The 16674-nt window shown below is 37.9% G+C and overlaps 1 protein-coding gene across 3 annotated transcripts; it reads right to left on the reverse strand.

The window, feature by feature from the left end:
* Positions 1–1290: 1290 nt before the first annotated feature.
* LOC113315058 (myosin-6-like) lies at positions 1291–16291 on the reverse strand. Of its 3 annotated transcripts, none has more exons than XM_026563370.1 (39): positions 15744–16288; positions 14341–14469; positions 14061–14204; positions 13607–13752; positions 13358–13517; positions 13159–13217; positions 12886–13045; positions 12067–12216; positions 11804–11940; positions 11541–11687; positions 11325–11426; positions 10817–10874; positions 10630–10731; positions 10075–10112; positions 9752–9878; positions 9499–9666; positions 9273–9404; positions 9057–9166; positions 8914–8974; positions 8474–8651; positions 8097–8302; positions 7826–7945; positions 7185–7283; positions 6254–6490; positions 5994–6133; positions 5691–5808; positions 5564–5602; positions 5380–5463; positions 5127–5297; positions 4373–4528; positions 4020–4208; positions 3476–3610; positions 3309–3379; positions 3131–3233; positions 2949–3005; positions 2724–2780; positions 2554–2634; positions 2386–2419; positions 1291–2022 (listed from the first exon to the last, which is right to left on the reverse strand). In XM_026563370.1, the coding sequence occupies exons 1-39, from the start codon at positions 15744–15746 to the stop codon at positions 1877–1879; spliced, it is 4554 nt and encodes a 1517-aa protein (XP_026419155.1). In that variant the 5' UTR covers positions 15747–16288; the 3' UTR covers positions 1291–1876. The 3 variants fall into 3 exon arrangements, with proteins under 3 accessions (XP_026419155.1, XP_026419154.1, XP_026419156.1); XM_026563369.1 differs by having other exon boundaries at positions 2386–2468; XM_026563371.1 differs by lacking the exons at positions 1291–2022; positions 2386–2419; positions 2554–2634; ... (3 more) ...; positions 3309–3379; positions 3476–3610 and having other exon boundaries at positions 4020–4290; positions 15744–16291.
* Between the last annotated feature and the right edge of the window lie 383 nt (positions 16292–16674).

Consider the following 16674-nt stretch of genomic DNA (forward strand, 5'->3'; position numbering starts at 1 on the left):
TCATCCTGTGAGTGCATTCCAGAGCAGTATGTCCTCCTTTTGAGCAGATTTGACATAAAATTCTTGGTGGTCTAAAACCATTAGTAGAAGTATTGGCTTGCACCAGGTGGAAATGAATTTGGTGGTGTTGGTGGTTGTATGGGAAAGTGAGATGCAAAAGAAACAAAAGGATTGTGTTGATAAGATGGCGTAAAGTAAGAGTTGTTTCTTGATGGAAAATTAGATCTACCAGAAGAAGAAGGAAAGTATTGTGGTCTGGAATTAGATCTAAAAGCAGCAAAAGCTTTGGCATCTTCAGATTGTGTGATATTTTTCAATTTCTTCAGAGTATAATTTCCTCACTAATCAGCAGATTATGCAATTCTCCTAAAATAACTGGAGGATATCTAATTCTAATAGAGGTAAAAAAAGAACCGAAAGCAGAATTCAAGTCATTCAACACACTAACCACCATTTCACTGTTGTTTATAGGAGAACCAGCAACAGAAAGAAGATCTGAAATCTTCTTGATTTCATTAAGATAAGAGGTAATTGAGGTATTACCTTGTTTCATGGTAGATAATTTTGTACGCAATTGAATAACGTGTGTTGATTTTTTTATTTTATTTTTGAAGCAAATCGTTCTTCAACTGATTTCCATAGTTCGTAGGATGTAGATGGACCAACAACATAGGATACGACACTTTCAAAATCGTCGATTGAATCCATAGAATGAGAGTCTGATCCTCCTCATACCAACGAGTATATGCTAATTGTTGCTTCTTCATCAGATCCTCTTATTGCATAAACATATTTGAGAGGACATTGCTTAGATCCATAAATGTAACCTAAAGCATTGTAACGCTTGAATAAAGGTAAAAGTAAAGCCTTCCAGGTGATGTAGCTGTGATTTTTTTTATCCATCAAGAGACCGAAGATATTCAAGATAAAGTGCCGAGTTTTTAATGGCGGAAGCTAAAGAAAAAGAGAAAAAGTTATCATGCCAAGAAATGGCTCTCATACCATAGAGAAATGGTATTGAAAGATGAAAAAGGAATCTTGCAGACACAGTTACAGGACTGTTGTTTATATACAGACATGACAGGCTGCTTAGACAGTTAGACAGGACAGCCTGGCAAGACAGTTACATAGGAATGATAAAGGCACACAGAAAGGAAGGGGCACCACCAGATATACTCTTACTGGTAACAGACGATCCGGAGCCAAGACGATAAGAATAACCAACCAAAAGATAAATAACCACGAACCAAAAGACAAATAACCACGGGCAGCAACACATGAATCATTTCCTTTCTTATTCCACAAAGCCACGCTCCACTAAAATTTTCATATCCAGTGTATTACAAGATGTGTACAGAAAAACATAACGAATAACAAAGAATTCTCCTAAAATAAAATTTTCTGTTCATATGATTGGTGTTTAACTTTTATATTACAGCGAAAAATGGGAGGGGCTCCCACCACCACCCACTACATTACAAATTGCAAACTATTCCTCTTCCTCTGTGCCTCCTATAACCTCCCTAGTCCTACTACAAAGAATATGCTGCCCCAGGCACCCAAAGACAAAAAATTGTGACAAAAAAAATGCAACACCAAAACGCACTTGGTGGGAGGGTAACAAACCAAACCCAACCCTTCTTGTAACTATCTGAACCCACTAGGAATTTTACAAATCTAGATGTAAAGAACAATTTTACAGCCATGGCTTATGGAGGACGTGTTGATGATAAAGGAGGGGATCTTAGAGAAACATACATGGAGGTAAAACCAGAAATATATATTGGTGAGGAGATTTTACATCATGAGATGGCAGACCTGAAAAAACCTGGGAAATTGCTCTCGAATTCTGTAAAGTGGCAGCCACTGCTTTTACCTAACTGATATACTTGTGTGTTTCCACTGTCTCACTCGAGTAAAAATTGGAAGGCTGGATTCTCGAGAAGTTCCGGTGCAGGTTTGACATCTGAGAATCCCTTCTCTTGCAATGAGTTTGACATGTCCTCTGCTGAAAAGGGAATGCTGCATTGATACAAGAGAATGTTAGGAGAGAGATGTTGAGACTTTAGATGGTAAATTCTGTCTTACAGGAGCATAACAGATTAGCTCAGTCCTTGATCTACCTATTCAAGACCAAACCAACTATTTACAGGAGCATAATAAATTAGCTTAGTCCTTGGTCTACCTATTCAAGATCGACCAAACCAACTGTAGATTGTAGAAACACTCGATTAGTCAACTGGTTGAGATTTTGGATACTAAACTAAGAGAACTGAAACTGATCCTGTGACACCTGAGTTGCTATTGAAAATTGGACTAGTGTGTTCACCAGTGAAAATTGGATTCTTCACGATAGTAAAATTTAGGAAGAAACAGAAATTTCACCTTGAATTGTCATCCAACAGAAATGAATTGCTTTCTGCATCATTAGAATCCTCCGTCATTAGTACCCTCATGCTGGAGATGACCTTTTGATACACAACATGATTAAGCAACATGGGCACTAAATACCAATAACAAGAGAAGACGGAGAAATTTATAATTGGAACCTACTTCTTGGGATACACTTCGAGTGTTATAGTTATCGTCCCAATACAGCGTGCATATTCTGTACAGCTGTTGGACGCTCAGGATCTGAAGATAAATTATCAATCCAGTGTTAACAAATCAAGAGAGAAAAGGTAAGAGAAAGACAGGACGAGAGATAGAGAACAGAGTATTACAGGGCAGAGGTCGTTTATTATTTCATCGTAGGATATCCTAGACTTTTGGTGTATAACCTGCACAATTATCCAACCCACATAAGCTGTGTTACAGTAGTATTAACAATGTTACTGCATTTATCTACACTATTATCAGGGAAGATAAAAAAAACAGCTGCAAATTTTGCTTTGCAGAGATCAAGAAAAAATAACATGACGCACAAATTAAGAACATTATTGACGTACCAAGAATCCAACAGCTTGCCTGATGTGCTTGAGTTCATCCCAAGATGATCCTGCATACTGCATGTGCAAGGAATCTCAGCCAAAACAGCATAAAACCTCCAAAATAAACAAAAGAGATTGGCTACTCAAATGGAGCCATAGATATATAAAGGCAATATGAAGCATATAGAAAGACTACGTACCTCTTCTTTTGCTTTAGTACCACACCATATTTCTAGTTCAGCCAACCCGGCCTTCACGTATTCCCCATTGCTAAATGTACAACACTCTCGGCGTAAGAGAAGACTGCAGCAACACACAACAGTATGTTTAGCCATCTACAAGACAGAAAAATGAAGATAACTAGAAAACTGATCTAACCTGTTAAATAGCTGGACATTGATATATGAGAAAATCTGAGTAAAGATCTTCTGCACAAGAACTGGTGGAACCTGCAGGAACATAACAGCCATGCATGAGCCTAACCATGCAATAAAAACATAGTCAATCTCGTCCAAAATCATCTGATTCAAAGAGAAGTCTCATACAAAGTTTTCTTGCAGTGTTACGAGGAGCGTATTTAAGCTATCAATAATGCCTTGCCAGTGACTAGTTGGAGAATCTTTGTTACCAAACGATCGACTGGTCGCTCTCAGTACATTTCCTCTTGATGTCCTTGGTGCCTGAGTTTTCATGTCACGTTATTGAAAGGTACAACATGGACATAAAAATGGAAGCATAATTAGGAAAGATGAGAAATGTCACAAGGCTCAATTTTCTCTTCTTTTTCAATAATAATTTTTATTTTAGTGTTTTGGTTGATAATTTAGTACTCCGTCTATTAAATAAGCATTTAAAACGGCCAGGGACTCTATCTCAGGAGAAATGTTAGGACCTGTGGGTGGTAATGATTATCCCAGTAGTCGTTTTTTGAGTCATACATACTATAAGCATAAGCAAAACACACTTTTAAAGCAACTTTTTAGAAATTTAAACCGACTTCCCATGCATACCTCTGTATCTACCAAGCAGAAATCGTGCTAATTTGTATCCAAACGCAGTTTATATAGAAATATATAAGTTCATAGTTACCTGGATGCATGAGGAGAGCGATGTTGTCAAATCCTTTTTCAAATTGTCTCGAATAATTCCATATATCTTTTCCACGTAAGCTGAGAGCTGCTGCTTGAAAAGCAATGCAGGATACTTTGCCTCAACTTGGCGCACAACATCCAAGCTATTCACAACCATGTTGGCAGAAGAAGGAGATGAACGAAATCCCTGTGAGAATCAACAATATATCAAGTTAGAAATGCGAGCTATTCACAACCATGTTGGCAGAAGAAGGAGATGAACGAAATCCCTGTGAGAATCAACAATATATCAAGTTAGAAATGCGAGCTTTCATAAGCAGAACAAGTTAAAGTGAGAAAAATCATAGTTACCTGGGTCATCCTCCCAAGAAATGACTGTGCAGGGGGCGGCTTCCGCATTGAAGCTGAACCAACTCCACCGGCAACCTTCAGACTCTTTTGTAGCAAGAACAACAGAGTAGACGTATTTGAAAGCCAATAAGCCATATGCTCATTGTTATCCTGATCCTGCAAAACAAAAACAAAAACAAAAACAAAAAAGAAAAGAGAATCCTCACAACTTTAGTTATCATTCTTTTTAACCTATGTTACAACGATATAGACACGGTATCGGTATCTTGTATCCAATACGCTACTTCGATACGGCAACTTAAAATACTAAAATACGTGGGTACGGCACACACAATAAAAATATCAGCTTAGCATAGATATATAAGTAGTGAATTTGCAAGATATATGCATATAACATGTACGATTAACCTTACTGGAGAGAAAAAGTCTGGATAAGAAGGAAGAAAGTCTAGAGCAAAATCAGTGGAGAGATTTGGAACTAATATTTTGTAAATATAGTTAAAACTTCTCATAGAATATAGTAAAATATCTTAATTTTCTAATATTAAGGTATTGAGATTTATCTTGACAGCTGTTGATATCTAATATTTAGTCAAAGTGTTCTAACTGAGTTGTGTCTTGAAGTGTTGGAGTATTAGTACGCGTATCCGTGTAAATACGTATCGATGCGGCTGATTTTTTTTTAGGCGTATCGCTGTAACACAGTTTTTAACATATTGTAAGACTAATGATTATAATTAGAGCATCCTATTACCTCGATCGCAGAACCTATCATCTGAATGAGGCGATCAAAGACACTAGTTCTTTCAGCTTCAAATGATTTCCAGTGAAGAAGACATTTGTATATAGTGAATGCTGCAACTGGCTTTCCTTGGCTGAAACCAAGATCTTGGGTCACACATTTCATAAGGGCATCCACACTCTCCTACAGCAAGATACTACTCCATAAATAATGGTGAACAGTAAAAAATGTTGTCAAATTACGTATTTCAACTGTCGATGCATACATGTTGTCTCTCGATCTGGGATCTCCTTAGTTTTTGATCAACTTCTGTTCCAAATCTGCGAGAAGGTGTTGCACTCAATGGTTCCTGCAGGAACAATTACCTCATAATTAGACACACAACCCAAGTATACTTCATAATTTGCAACAGATGTGGATCAACATCAATATGTAGGGTGTTGAATTACTTTATGGTCTTCATTCTCATGGTGACCATTCTCCATACTCTGCAAGTAAAAAAACCCAAACTCACACATTAAGTTCAAAAAGAGAAGCCAGAAAAAAAGAAGAAAACAAACAAACAAACATGTGAACCTTAGATGATTGAGTTGCCAAATGTTCAGACATCCGCTTTACAGGTGTAGAATGTGATGAGCCTTGCTGTCGCAGTAGTTGATTTTCATATTCCATGTCAGAAAGCTTTTCTTGGAGACTACAAAACGATGATACTAATGCTCAATCACAACACTTGAGTAACTAAAAGGAGAATTACCAAAATTGATATACCAAAGCTACCCACTAGCTCAATGCATAAATATATAATCTCATTCATTTACAATTAGTGAGATCAATCTAACGTTTAGTAAATTTACAAGGTAACCATGTCATCACAATTACCTCTGACTAGCTGTCTTCAACTGAATTATCTTTGATTCTGCATCCAACGCCTGCTTTAACCGTTCTTCACAAAGCTTGTTTGTTTCTTCGAACTTTTGCTCTGTATCATCAATTTTCTTTTCTAAGGAACTTACCAATGCCTGCAATTAATAATCAATGAAGGAAAGAGAAATATCAAATAAAATAGATGACCAGTGCACTCTCTTGATTTCTGTCTACCAGAACAGACACGCAACATTTCCAATGCTAAAATGGATTACCTTGAGTTTCTCATTTTCATGAGTAAGCTTATCCAGCATTTCAGTGTCGATCACGGGGATCTCTTGTACAACAGGAGCTTGCTCTGCAGCCATTTTAGCAGCCTCTTCTACAGCCTCTTTAGCAGCCTCCCGTTCCTTCTTCAACATTTCTTTTGTTTCACTGAATTGCAATTGGATATCTTTCAAAGCAGATTGAAGTTTTGCATTTTCTTGTGTTTTAGCTTCTTCTAAGTCAGACTACAGCCAAAGAAGAGATGAAACATTAGTCAGCAAGAAGATGTAAAAGCTGTATGCAACTAAAAAAAGGTACCTACTGTTTACAACACCGTGTTCACAAGCTAGTAATAAAGAGAGAAGAGTACAGTGTCATAGAAGTTCTCCACGATAAAAAAAATGAGTAAGCTAATATGTGCCGATGTATTTGAAGCATGGTCCAAAAAAAGCTAGAGATAAGGAAACTATACAAGTAATACTTAAGGAATAAGAAGAAAATCTCTGCAAAGCCACAAGAAAGGTTTAAATAGACGGGTTTATTTGCACCTCTATTCTACACCAATTTTGCACAAACTTAACTGAGAAGACGTTAAGACACTCACAATAAAGTCAAATATTGTGACTTATTCATCTCTCGGCTTACACTCTTCCTCAAAACAATTTCTTCAGCAGTTAATAAGTGAAACTGGTCATCAATTCATTATCAGGTGATTGGCATCCGCAACTTAAGCCGCTCTAGACGGCACTATTTTAAATGCCATAACTATTTCGAAGGTTTAACATACATCCATATTCATCAAAAGTTACAGCGGTAAACTGTCTTTCTAACCAAGGTCACTGGCATGAGAGAGAGAAAGAGAGAGATGATTTTAATAAATAAAAGAAGGCAACAAGCAATAGCAGAGAGAGAGAGTAATGAACTTATAAATCAATTTACCCTCATTCGCTTCTCTAGCTGCAATCGCCATGTAAGCTCCTCAACTTGCTTTTCCAGTTTATTCTTGGCTTCCTGGAGAGCACCGGTTTCCTTGGCGGCCTAAACAGAAAAATAGAAATAATCAGAAACACTAAAAGTACCCATTTAAATCAAAAGCAAACAAGCAGATCAAACAGAACCATTATAAGCACACTTAAACTCAAAATCAGAAGCCAGGAATGAGCACAGGACATAGACAGCGAAACAATTTCCCAACAGATGTGAACACTTCTGTAATAGGATTATCTCCTCTTTTGCAAGCCCGGGAGACTAGTTATTGTGAGATCTCAAGGACACCTCTTTTGCATGAGCCGATTGCCATTTCTCAAGTCCTACTTTTATATTCCGTGTTCATTCATGACGACCAACACTCAGAACCAGAACGTGGTTCAAGTGAGAAGCAGGCGGTGAACGACCTTGCATTTTCTTTGATTACGAAGTGGATATGGACACGTCAGCTATAATACAACCAAGACTTAAAAAAACTAACAAACTGTAAACAACGATAAGAGGTTGATTATTCAAAAATCAGCAAACAGTTGAAGCAATAATACTAAAATTTGAGAGGCCAAACATTAATAATGATAGAAAGAATATGTCACCATTTTAAGTTTCTTTAGTTCTTTCCGAGCGACTTTTCCTCTCCAGGCACATTGTGTGACAATGGCTGCCTTCTTTATCCTCGTGTAATGTAATCGGGCTAAATATTGACGGCATCGACTCTGGAAGAATAAAGATAATCCAAGAGAAAAAGACAATATGAGGATAAACTTAAAAGCAAATGATAAATGTATGCAACTCCTAAGACACCAAATCTTCCCCAAACCAATCTATGCAACGTCTCAACATAACACTTATCATGTGGGCTTATACCTGGATAATAATTGCTGCTTCTGTCTGCCGTTTGTACCGAAGCTCATTACGAGCACTCATCCCACGAATACCTGTTTGAATTGAAATAGCAGAAGATCGTAAAGATCTGTAAGCTTTACATGCAACATACATGCGAAGGTTTTTCTGAATCTTCATACACGCCGCTTGTCTCCTCATACTCCCATAAAGTTGCCGAGTAACGTGTCCTACAATTGGCAAAAGAAACTGAAATCACAAATCGATGACATAGTATTTACTTGCATGCATGCGTTGAAACAATATGCAGCCTACTTGACACTGAGCTTGCTAGGAAGTCTCGTATATAGATCTCAAACATACAGGTACACAAACAATATGCAACTGGTAAGCATTCAAACCTCTGCACGCAGCCTGAATATCAATCACTGCTCGTTTTATAGAGATAAAAGTTCTGCGAGCCAAGTATGATCGGACTTTCCTCTGGATAATGCAAGCTGATCTTCCTAACACCTCAATCCTCTTAGAGTCAAGTTCGGCCATCTGCCCAGCCCTAAGGAAAACTTTGGTTTTCCCTATCTGCAGTATTAGAATGGATCAACAAGAGAATAGTCAAGAAGTAATTAAGGGACTACGCTTCAATTTGGAGTGGTTAAAACTAAGAACCAGTATTTCTATAGTTATGTCATGCAGTAGTCCAGACCGGTCTGTAACCTCTGTGCTATTACATAATTTTCATACAACATCATCTAAAAACCTTTCAAATCACTTGTTCATCTGTAAATGCTCAAGTTGGTCCAAAGCTCTTCTTACAAATAGCTAATGAATGAACGAGATCTACCTGATAGCCTTGAAGACCCGCCTTATCGAGAAGTCTCTTAGACGCACTGACCTCATCACAGCTACCAAAATAAAGAGAAGTCCATACATGAGTGTAAATTTATACCTAAAACTTCTATATAACAAATAGAATAATCACTGTACCTCCCATTCAGAACATCGGGTGAAAGGATGCTAAAACGGTCAACAAATTCACAAAATGTTCTTCTTGTTGGATACCCTGCACAGCTTATCCTGATCGCTTCCATAACTCCCTGGACAGGAATAGATTAGGCGCGACCAGTGAGCTCATGAAGGTAACATTCAGGAGCAACATTGAACTTAAACGAAGAAGATAATAAGCTTAGAAAAAGATCTCACCCCACAACGGAGCTGTTGTAAAACATTACTATTCTCAAAGATAGCTGGCTTGAGAAGGTTGTTGGGCTTTACACAACGTATGTAATGTGGCTCAGTAGTGCTCAATGTCTCCAGCAAAGATTGTAATTGTTGCTGCATATCAATGTGGTTTAGACAGTGTAAGAAACAAACAGTGCATGTCTAAGCAAAGTCGAAACTCCCAGAAAATTCACTGCTAATGCTGTACCTTAAACCGTGTTCCAATAGATGAGAACTTCGATTTTGATGATTCATCTGATTGAGGTGGAAACAAACCAGCTACAAAAGCGCATTCTGAAGCACTCAAGAGCGCTTGATGTTCAGCAACAACATAATCTTTGTTCTTGTCCAAGAATAAATCAGTTTGATATGTGACCTGGGAAATGAATAAAAAGGGCGTAAATTCATGAATCTCAGTTTTGGCAAACAAGTACAGAAAAGACACTGCCTTTAATACTTACATCACCAGCATAGTGAGAAATTGTGAAGTCGGTAGGTGACAACTTTGGCTTGCTGAATCTTTTATGTTTCTGAAAAGTCTGGTACATTTTCTGGGCAAATGTTTCATGTGTTGATCTTGGAAACATGCTACACACACAAATTTTAGCTTTATTAGTGTCTCGCATAGTCAACTTTCAAAAAGAATGTCAACAGAATAATAAGTAACACAATATAATAGACAGGTATGGCACTGACTGTATGTTGAACAAATACAACTGACCAACTACCATATAATCAATAGACTAACTAGATAAATACATTAAAGGGTATATTCTATACGTACCAAGCTTCGTCCAGAAGAGCGATGATTCCACCAGGTTTCTGACAACACAGAATGATCAATCAGAAAGCCGAAGACTTAAATTATCAAGAATCACATAAGAATCAACGGCTAGCAAATCACCAACTTATGTTATCAAATCCACAATGCAAAGCCGTGAAATTTAACCCATTGGCAATGATAGTAAAATACAGAAAGGTCTTGGTTCAAGTTTTCTCTAGCAGCCTCCAGGAAGATTTCTTCCCTTAAATAACTGGCATATATGGCCTACTAAAGAGATGCATGTGTACACAGGCTGCTCAAGGACGAAACCAGAGTTCCCAGAAAACTAGAGAAGGAAACATGGAAGAAAAAAGAAGCCACGTACAGACAAGGGGGGGAACCAGAAAAAAGAAGGAAACAGAAACCAAGGGGGGAACCACATACAGACAAGGGGGGGAACCAGAAACCAACAAGAAGAGTAACAATGGCATTTGCCTCCCACTCCCCCTCTCCTCAGAATAAAATAAACGTCAGACCAAATCTAGGAGGTATTGTTAAACAGTCAAATAAATTTACCTTTTCTATAAGATCCAAGACATCTTGATTATCGATGAACTCTATGTAACTCCAATCAATTTCTTCTCTGGTATATTCTTCTTGCTCCATTTTAAAAACATGCTGTAGACCAGTAAACAGGCATTGCAAGTATTATAAAGCTGGTGACACAGTATAATCAAACCTCAAGCAGATATCAGACATGCACCTGATTGAAATGTTGTTGTAGTTTCTCATTTGTCAAATTGATACAAAATTGCTCAAAGCTGCACAAAAGGAAAAAAAAAAAAGAAGTAAGCATTAAAATTTGAAATTTGCTCATCCATCTCCCAAAAAAATAAGGAGTTCGGAATTACTATAAGCCCTACACAGGCATCCATAAGCGCTAGCCACTCCTAGCATTATACTTATTTCAAGCTAGGAAACACCGCCTACGAACTTTAACTAGAGCAGTGTGCCTGGGTTGCAGAATACAGTCCCAGACGATATTTCATATCACTATAAGCTAGAGTCTATGATGAGAGATTTTATCGAATTTGTTTCACATTGTACATAATACAGAAAACAAATCAACCGGCAGGTCGGGAGAGTGACCCAATTGGCTAAGTACCTTGAGGGCCACTTACATCGCATGTGAAACAGGGTTTTCATGCAGTATAACTGCAAGAAATTAACCTCTGTAAATGATGAAAACAAAAAGCGTACCGGTTAAGCACCTGTTTGTCTTGAAACTCTCGAATCCATAGATATCTAGCACCCCAATAAGTTGCTTTGAATCAGGATCTTGACCAATTGAACGATTAATCTTCGTCACAAGCCTGGGAGGAACCACTAATTATACAACATGACCTAGTATAAAATACTCAAATAGCAACCGAAATTCACAAATATTACTTTGCTGTAGTTCATTTAGATGACATGACGAAACTCACCAATCAAATAACCTTGTGTAGACAACTTTTGCCAATGCATCTCTACTAACTAGGGCAGACTCCGGATCAAGCCATTTTGTAATAGTCTCGTCACGAGTTACTATAACACGTTTACAGAGCGAGTCCTCGAGAGCCTTCACATCACACCTGTGCAGAAGTCGCATGCTTATAATTTGCACTTAATTGAACCATCAAAATTCAAATATATCAAATTAAACGGAATGAAGTAGGAAAACAACAAAAAACTTCGCAGCGGGTCTTACTGGAAAAGTTCGGCAGCAGTTTTTAAATGAAACCGAGACTTATCATCCTTTGGCTCAGATGAATCCATTTCCTGCCCTTTTGCAAATTCAATGTTTCCTAGATGGAGAACTGCAGCCACAACTCTGAAAATTGCATCCTGAAAGATCAAAGCAAGTAAGTGGCAGTGTGAGCAATGATCTTGGAACAACGAATGAGACATACCACATCTCTCCCCCCCCCCCCCCCACACCACACACCACACCCACACCCACCGAAACGTTACCTGCTCTTCCGAACTGATTCCAACAACATCCATTGCCTTTCTGGTGGCAAGGTACTCTTTAGGATCATCTATCCCATCCAACTCAATGCACTTTGATTGGTTCAGGTAGTGAAAATCTCTTGGATTTCCCAATTTATACTTCTTGACATCCTAGAGAGATGAGGGGAAAAAAAGAGAAAGAATTAGTCACTTAACACATCAGCATTGTTGCATCCACCTGTGTCAGAAACCTGAATCACATATTAACATATGGATTCTATGATTCTATCTAAATCCACATCTTCCACATAGCAGGTACAAAATAATCATCCATCATCTACTCTACATATAACGGACTTGTTAGGTAGTTAGGATTGATTGTGAAAGTGAACATTTGTCGTAAACATTGAACTGCTACCTGCTCGCACATTTATGATATGAATCCAGCCGAAAGGGTGCAGGTTCAACCATCATTGTACACATGTTAAAATACAGTTTCACTGACCTAGAAACCGTGCCAGTTGAACAATCATTTAGAAAAAAAAACAGACCACTGACCACCTATTCACATGCAAAAGAAAAAATAGTTTCACATACAACAAACAAGTAATATGAAAATATCGATCAATCAAAGCAACAGTGTGAACTTATATTCATGGATATAACTTGCAAACGACAAATCACAAACATTTTTCCTTGCAAGGTAAGCACTAAGCATTATCTCACACCTGGTTCAGCTGTTTCAGCTCATTCAATGTGAAAGAAAGGATCCCTAAAGTACATGGTGGATAATTAAATGAAACATGCAAGAACGTAAACCAGAACAGCGAGATGAATTACCTCTGGTGGTGCAGCACAAAGCATATAAAAGCAATGGTAATTTCTCTCAGGGTCGGACACTTGACAAACACGAGATCTTTCCAGTAAGTAAGTTCTGATGGCAGCTCCTGATATTCTCCCCCTCTGATCAAACTGAAGTTCCACAAACTTTCCAAAACGACTGCAACAGATGGAAAAAGGAAAATCAGAATAAACACTAACCAAATAAATCGCAATTGATAAAAAATACAGATATAAAGCGAAGTAAATCAACAATAGTAGCGAACCCTCCACCTAGAATTATTGTTCCGGACAGTTTTCGCATTGCCAAATGCTTCTAAAACAGGATTGGACTGCAAAAGAGGTACTGCACAATGTCAGTGTGTATACCAAGCGAACAGGAAGCTGGACCTGATTAATTTATAACCAAGCACAAATTCAAAGCGACAAGAAATATAGATGCAATTTCATGGACAGGAGAAGCCCTCTCTACCTCTAATACTTGCTGCTCCACGGACCTCTGCCCTTCAGCAGCAGCTCTACCTCCCATATAAGCAAGATAACGCATAAGCATTTTTGTGCTTTCTGTTTTACCAGCTCCACTCTCTCCGCTTACCAAAATAGATTGGCTTATCCCCTCGTTGATCATTAGTCTGCACCACGGGAATCACATTTCATATTTAGTTCAGAGGGATCATCATAAATAGGTCAAAGAAGAGTGAGAATGGGAAAAGAGTAACACCTGTATGCAGCATCAGCAACAGCGAAAGGATGTGGACTCAGCTCTCCGAAGGCAGCGCCCTTATATTGTCCCATCATGTGGTTATCATACAGATGCGGTAATCTTCTAAAAGGGTTTACGGCAATCAGTATACTACCAGTATAAGTCTGGAGGCACAAAGAGCGTGTTAGTTTCTTTATGCTGAGATTGTAGGCAAATAATTAAAAGATTGAACTAATGCCGAAGAAAAGGATTGCCCACATATTAAAAAATACAAATAGGGCTAAGTTAGCCAGTTGACAATTGTCAAAATGTATATAAGGCTTCAGGCATGAGAACAGTAGCATTTATTGATTGTAAATCCATCATTTAGTACATCTACTACCTAATGAACACTGAACAAAGGCTTCGGAGTGTAGTGTCATATTTAGCAACAGAAAATTCATCCCAAAAAACAGATAGATGCAATACTTACATAAATTTCGTTGATATCAAATCTAGATTTTATGTTCTGCAGAACCCCTGGCTCATGCAGATATGCCAACTTTGTCATGTCGTCCACACCACATGAGGGGGCATCCGGATCTTTGGGGTACACATTTTTGATGTTTGTGACAACCTGTAGCATGGTATGAAACACATTTCCTATGAACAACTGAGTCCCATGCAAGTCTTACTGTGAAGTATTGACAGCTTTGAACCTACAGAGAAGAAAGGAAATAAAATAATCATAAAGGCTTTGTAACATCACTTACCTGCTTCCCAGATGTGCAATTGATCTTAACTTCTTGATCATTAACCTCCAAAACTTCTCCATCAAGCCAGGCCTCGTCAGGATCCTCCACCCAAACTTGAGATCCTACCAATATATTGACAGGAGCAGCCTGGAAAAGGATATTAAGAAACACACTGGTCACAAAATACTCGAACAGGCAGCAATAAAAAAAAATCTGAGCTTCATGGTTCCACAATTTAGAATAAGGAAATGGAAAAAACATCAAAAAGGAACGGAGATGGGGAATTCAAAAGGCGAACACTGTTTTCTTTGCTTCAGTAACAAACAAAAATAGAAGAGTTAAGAAGCTCAGATGGCCATCACGTCAAGCAAAGAAAGGTATTCAGGGACATAAGAACGGTTAGGAATGCCAAGTCTGAGCAGCAAACCAAGAGAATTTTATGTTTTTGCCTCTGAAAGTCGTTTAGTGTAGATGTTTTGAAGAAGGGCAGTTGCATGTGAGTATGATCTTCTATTTGAAAGAATTAAACTGTCCAAGCAGATGATATCCAGACATATCAAGACTGGGACTCTGTGACAATGCGGATACGACATTTCTACTCTTAAGTTAAACTGTCCAAACGTGAATAGAATGGGAATCCATTTTAGATATCCAAGATCACAGTTACAAATAGAATTCCCAATTTTGTGGTCAATACTTGACCATAGGCACAATATACACAGTATGATGGTAGGAATTCACTTGTTCGGGAAAACGTATTGGACGCAAAAGAAAAGAGAAACAAAATTGAATCAGGTGAAATGCAGCTATAAAATTCAGGTGCATGTTTAGCACTTTCAGTTGTATTTTGTATTTGAAGGAGACACGGGGAAAATGGAAATCTCCACAATCAAAAAGAAGATTGAAAATTGGTAGGCTACTAGCTACGTATAAATGCCCAGCCATGTTGTTCTGGGGGGAACTCATTGTACTTACTCATAGAAACCATTGGTATCACCCGGAAAGTATAGAGCAAGACTGAGCAATGAGTAGAAAAATGCCAAGCAGTAAGAGTTAGCAAAGATATGCTCCCATAGCCTAATTACAAGAAGTCTTCTAACAACAGCAAGGAAAAGGAATCTGAATTCAGCTTCTAAAGATTTCATAATTTCAAGTCAACATCAAATAAACGTTTGAAATTAATTTACACAGCTGAAGGTCAACTCTAGGTCAACTTGAAGCTGGATTGGGAAAAAGTTGCAGCTTTTAGATTAGACTCATTTAAAGTAATTCCAACATTGAACTGCAACAAGTCCAATTAGTTTAACAGTTTTGAGCTCTGACTAACCCTAGATCGATAGATCAATATAACAAAACTACAAAAATGTATTAAATTATAAAAATCAACGCCAATAACAGACAAGAGAATGAAAATTTCATACCATTTAATAGGAACTTGATCAGATCGGGAACAAAAATCAGCTGCTTCTTGATCTAGTTCCTTATTGCATTAACAAGAATCATCCAATATCCAAAACTATCATCCAATTTTGTTCCTCCCCCTACAAGATCCCTAAATTCCTTGTTTTTTCTCCTTTTTTTTTTTTCTTTCCCTCCTAAATTCTATTGAAATCCAAAAACCCTGCTTCTAATTCTATCAATAGAAAATGCAGTAGTTATTTAATAAGTAGGGTTTCTAAGATTGAAAGAACTGCAGAGGTTTCATTTGAAAGAAGAAGAAAAAAAAAAAAAAAAAACCTGACAGAAAAAAAAACGGGATTAAACCGTCACCAGCCCGATTACCGGAAAAATCGGACCGGTCTGTGTGAGGATGAAGAAGAAGATGAAGAGAAACCCTTTATCCCCCCTTCTGGAGAAACTTTTTTTTTCCACCCTCTCTCCTCTGTTTTTCTTCTTCTTCTGTTTCTTTTTTCTCTCTCCCCTTTCTTCTTCCTCTTCTTCTTCTGGTTCGTCTGTATAGCTGCCTGCCAGCCAGCCCCCATTGAGCTTACATGTTGAGAAAAAAACATTCACACGTTAATCCAACATTAATTAAATATTGACTTAATTACCCCCGTTTATTTATCTTTATTACGGAAAGTGCCATTTCCTCTGTCTTTTTTTGTATGAGAAATGGATATAGGGAGCTCCCCTAAAAGCTACTATCCGTCCGTCTGTCTATCTATCTATCTGGTAATAATTACTGTGTAATCTTCTTTTAACAAACGTACATCGACCGACTGTGTGGACTCGTTGGCCTCTTCTTTAGTTCGTTTGTCATAGGTAGGACCGTTTTTAGACCAACGATTTGGGACCATGATTTTTTTCGGAACCATGGTTTTATTTTGGGTAAAGGCATTAGAAGTAATTATA

The sequence above is a fragment of the Papaver somniferum genome, chromosome 10 (genome assembly GCF_003573695.1).
Source record: "Papaver somniferum cultivar HN1 chromosome 10, ASM357369v1, whole genome shotgun sequence".
In the NCBI taxonomy this organism is placed as follows: domain Eukaryota; kingdom Viridiplantae; phylum Streptophyta; class Magnoliopsida; order Ranunculales; family Papaveraceae; genus Papaver; species Papaver somniferum.

Bases quoted from the DNA above. Each gene is read 5' to 3' on its own strand.
- LOC113315058 (XM_026563369.1), bottom strand. The intron at 9,667-9,751 runs GTAAGTATTAAA...TTCATTTCCCAG, and splicing joins TTTCTCACTATGCTGGTGAT to GTCACATATCAAACTGATTT. The intron at 2,469-2,553 runs GTAGGTTCCAAT...GTGTATCAAAAG, and splicing joins CTCGAAGTGTATCCCAAGAA to GTCATCTCCAGCATGAGGGT.